Source organism: Colobus angolensis, unplaced genomic scaffold, assembly GCF_000951035.1.
Source record: "Colobus angolensis palliatus isolate OR3802 unplaced genomic scaffold, Cang.pa_1.0 Scaffold95, whole genome shotgun sequence".
Classification (NCBI taxonomy): domain Eukaryota; kingdom Metazoa; phylum Chordata; class Mammalia; order Primates; family Cercopithecidae; genus Colobus; species Colobus angolensis.
The window spans coordinates 5,322,999-5,325,260 of record NW_012123487.1 but is presented as its reverse complement, the minus strand read 5'-3'; the positions used below and the strand labels follow the sequence as shown (position 1 = coordinate 5,325,260).

The window sequence follows — 2,262 nt, the reverse complement described above, 5'->3', positions numbered from 1 at the left end:
GGGTTTTTGCCATGTTGGCCAGGCTGGTCTTGAACTCCTGACCTCAAGTGATCTGCCCGCATCAGCCTCCCAAAGTGCTGGGATTACAGGCATGAGCCACCATGCTTGGCCAAGATGCAGATGATTCTTACCTGGACCTGCAGTTTTAGTTTTTGTTGGTCCTGGTCCATTTTTGGGAGTGGTGGTTACTCTGTAACCAGTAACAGGGGAACTTGAAGGCAGCCACTTGACACTAATGCTGTTGTCCTGAACATCGGTCACTTGCATCTGTGATGGTTTGTCAATTTCTGTATATAAAAGCAGGGAGAAACCAGTGAAGCCCCAGTCCTTGGAGAAAAGATTGGACAAGCCCTCCTCTCTAGGTCTGCTATATGTTCGAATGACCTCTTAACATGAGAAAGGTATTTCTTCTTGAAAGAACACAGAGAGACCTTTTAGAGAGATGGGGCAGGCATCTCAATACCATTTCCTATTTTTGAGATGGCTGCTTCATCCACAAAGAAGCTATATTCCACAAGCAGATGTCTGTCATCCTACTTTATCAACTCATCCATTCTTTCCCAACAAATATTTATTTAACACTCTCCATGCCCGTCTTATTGCAGACATGTGGAATATATCAACAAAACTGACAAAACTTCCTGCCCTTGGGGTGCTTCCTTCTTTATCTGGCTCAAAACTCTGTTAGCTGCAGGTGTTAGCTGCAGTTTGTTGTCTCATTAAAAAGGAAAATCTATTCCACAATGAGAAAAATACCTTGGGAGAACATTGTAAAAAACTATCTGAATAAATAAGCTAGTGTCACCCCAGAGTAGAAGTTTGTACCTGTTCGGTAATTAATGGAAATTGGCTTGCTGCTTGCGGGGCTGTCTCCACGGCCAGTGACAGCATACACAGTGATGGTATAATCGACTCCAGGTTTAAGGCCACTGATGGTAGCTGTGGACTTGCTCCCAGGCACAGTGAACTCCTGGACAGGGCTATTTCCTCCTGTATGAAAAGGGGTTAGTTCAGAGTGTGAGGGGCTTAGAGCTACTTGGGTATTACTGATTAATTGAATTACCACATTTATAGCAGCATGTAAATCACATTTTCTTGCTTATTCCCTTTTAAAGAGCGCTATCTTGAACAGAAAGGGGTATTTATGCACGTAGCAAACCTTGGTAAGTGTATAAACATTGAGAGAAAATTACAGTTAGCGCTATTTTAACATTTCAGCTTTAAAATGTCACTGAGTAGCAGAGTAGCATTAAAAGTGGGAAGAAGGTAAGCCCTCAACCCAGGATTGCACGCATTGTGTCCTTTTTAAAAATTTTAACGGAATAAATTCCTGTTAAATAAAATTTGGAAAATATAGAAAAGGGAAGGAAAAATAAAAATCACTTATTTCCACCACTGATAATATGTCCGTGAATTTACAATCCTTTTATTTCCTCCGCTCTGCTGTTCCCCCTCTAGTTGTATTATATAAACAACTTTTTATTTGGGTTTTAGAACAAATTATATCATCTATATCTTCCATATTTTCTTGGAAAAAACCAGGGCTCCATTGAATGGACTTGCCAACGTTTCTTTAATTCTTTGTTCACTGTTGGGCTTTCAGGTTATCCACAACAGAGTCTGATTTAATCAGAGTGTAAAATAGCATTTTACTGCCATACCTGTTTCTCCATAAGTGATCCTGTAATATCTCACGGTGACAGCAGGAGCATCCCAGCTGATCAGCAAGCTGGTGGGGGTCGCAGCAACAACTTCTAGGTCCCTTGGAACATCAGAAACTAGAAAAAAAAACAGGAAACTTTTCACATCCATAATTTTCAAACAATACTCAGATTTATTCTTTGTTTTCCAAATAATTGTCTTAATGATTCCTTCATACAGTAATGTAAATACTATGTGTAATTAGCAGAATTTAATATTATGACGAATTCAAGATAAGGGGTTACAGAGCCCATTCAAATTGTGATAAAATGATTATTTCAAATTTAGGGAAGAATTTTTTTCCCTCAACATTGTATTTGGAAAAATTTCAAAACTACAGAAAAGTTAAAAAAAACATAATACAAGGCCGGGTGTGGTGGCTCACACCTGTAATCCCAGCACATTGGGAGGCCAAGGCGGGCAGATCATTTGAGGTCAGGAGTTCAAAACCAGTCTGGCCAACATGGTGGAATCCCACCTCTACTAGAAATACAAAAATTAGCCGGACGTGGTGGTGGGCACCTGTAATCCCAGCTACTTGGGAGACTGAGGCAGGAGAAT

At 40.3% G+C, this 2,262-nt stretch overlaps 1 protein-coding gene across 1 annotated transcript in view; it reads right to left on the bottom strand.

The window, feature by feature from the left end:
• The window catches only part of FN1 (fibronectin 1), a 75,259-nt gene that overhangs the window by 22,459 nt on the left and 50,538 nt on the right, over window positions 1–2,262 (bottom strand). Inside the window, exons 29-31 of the mRNA XM_011932358.1 lie at window positions 1,662–1,778; window positions 826–990; window positions 132–287 (exon numbers count right to left, since the gene is read on the bottom strand). Of these exons, the coding sequence (XP_011787748.1) occupies window positions 132–287; window positions 826–990; window positions 1,662–1,778 (438 nt within the window). The remainder of the gene's footprint in view (window positions 1–131; window positions 288–825; window positions 991–1,661; window positions 1,779–2,262) is intronic.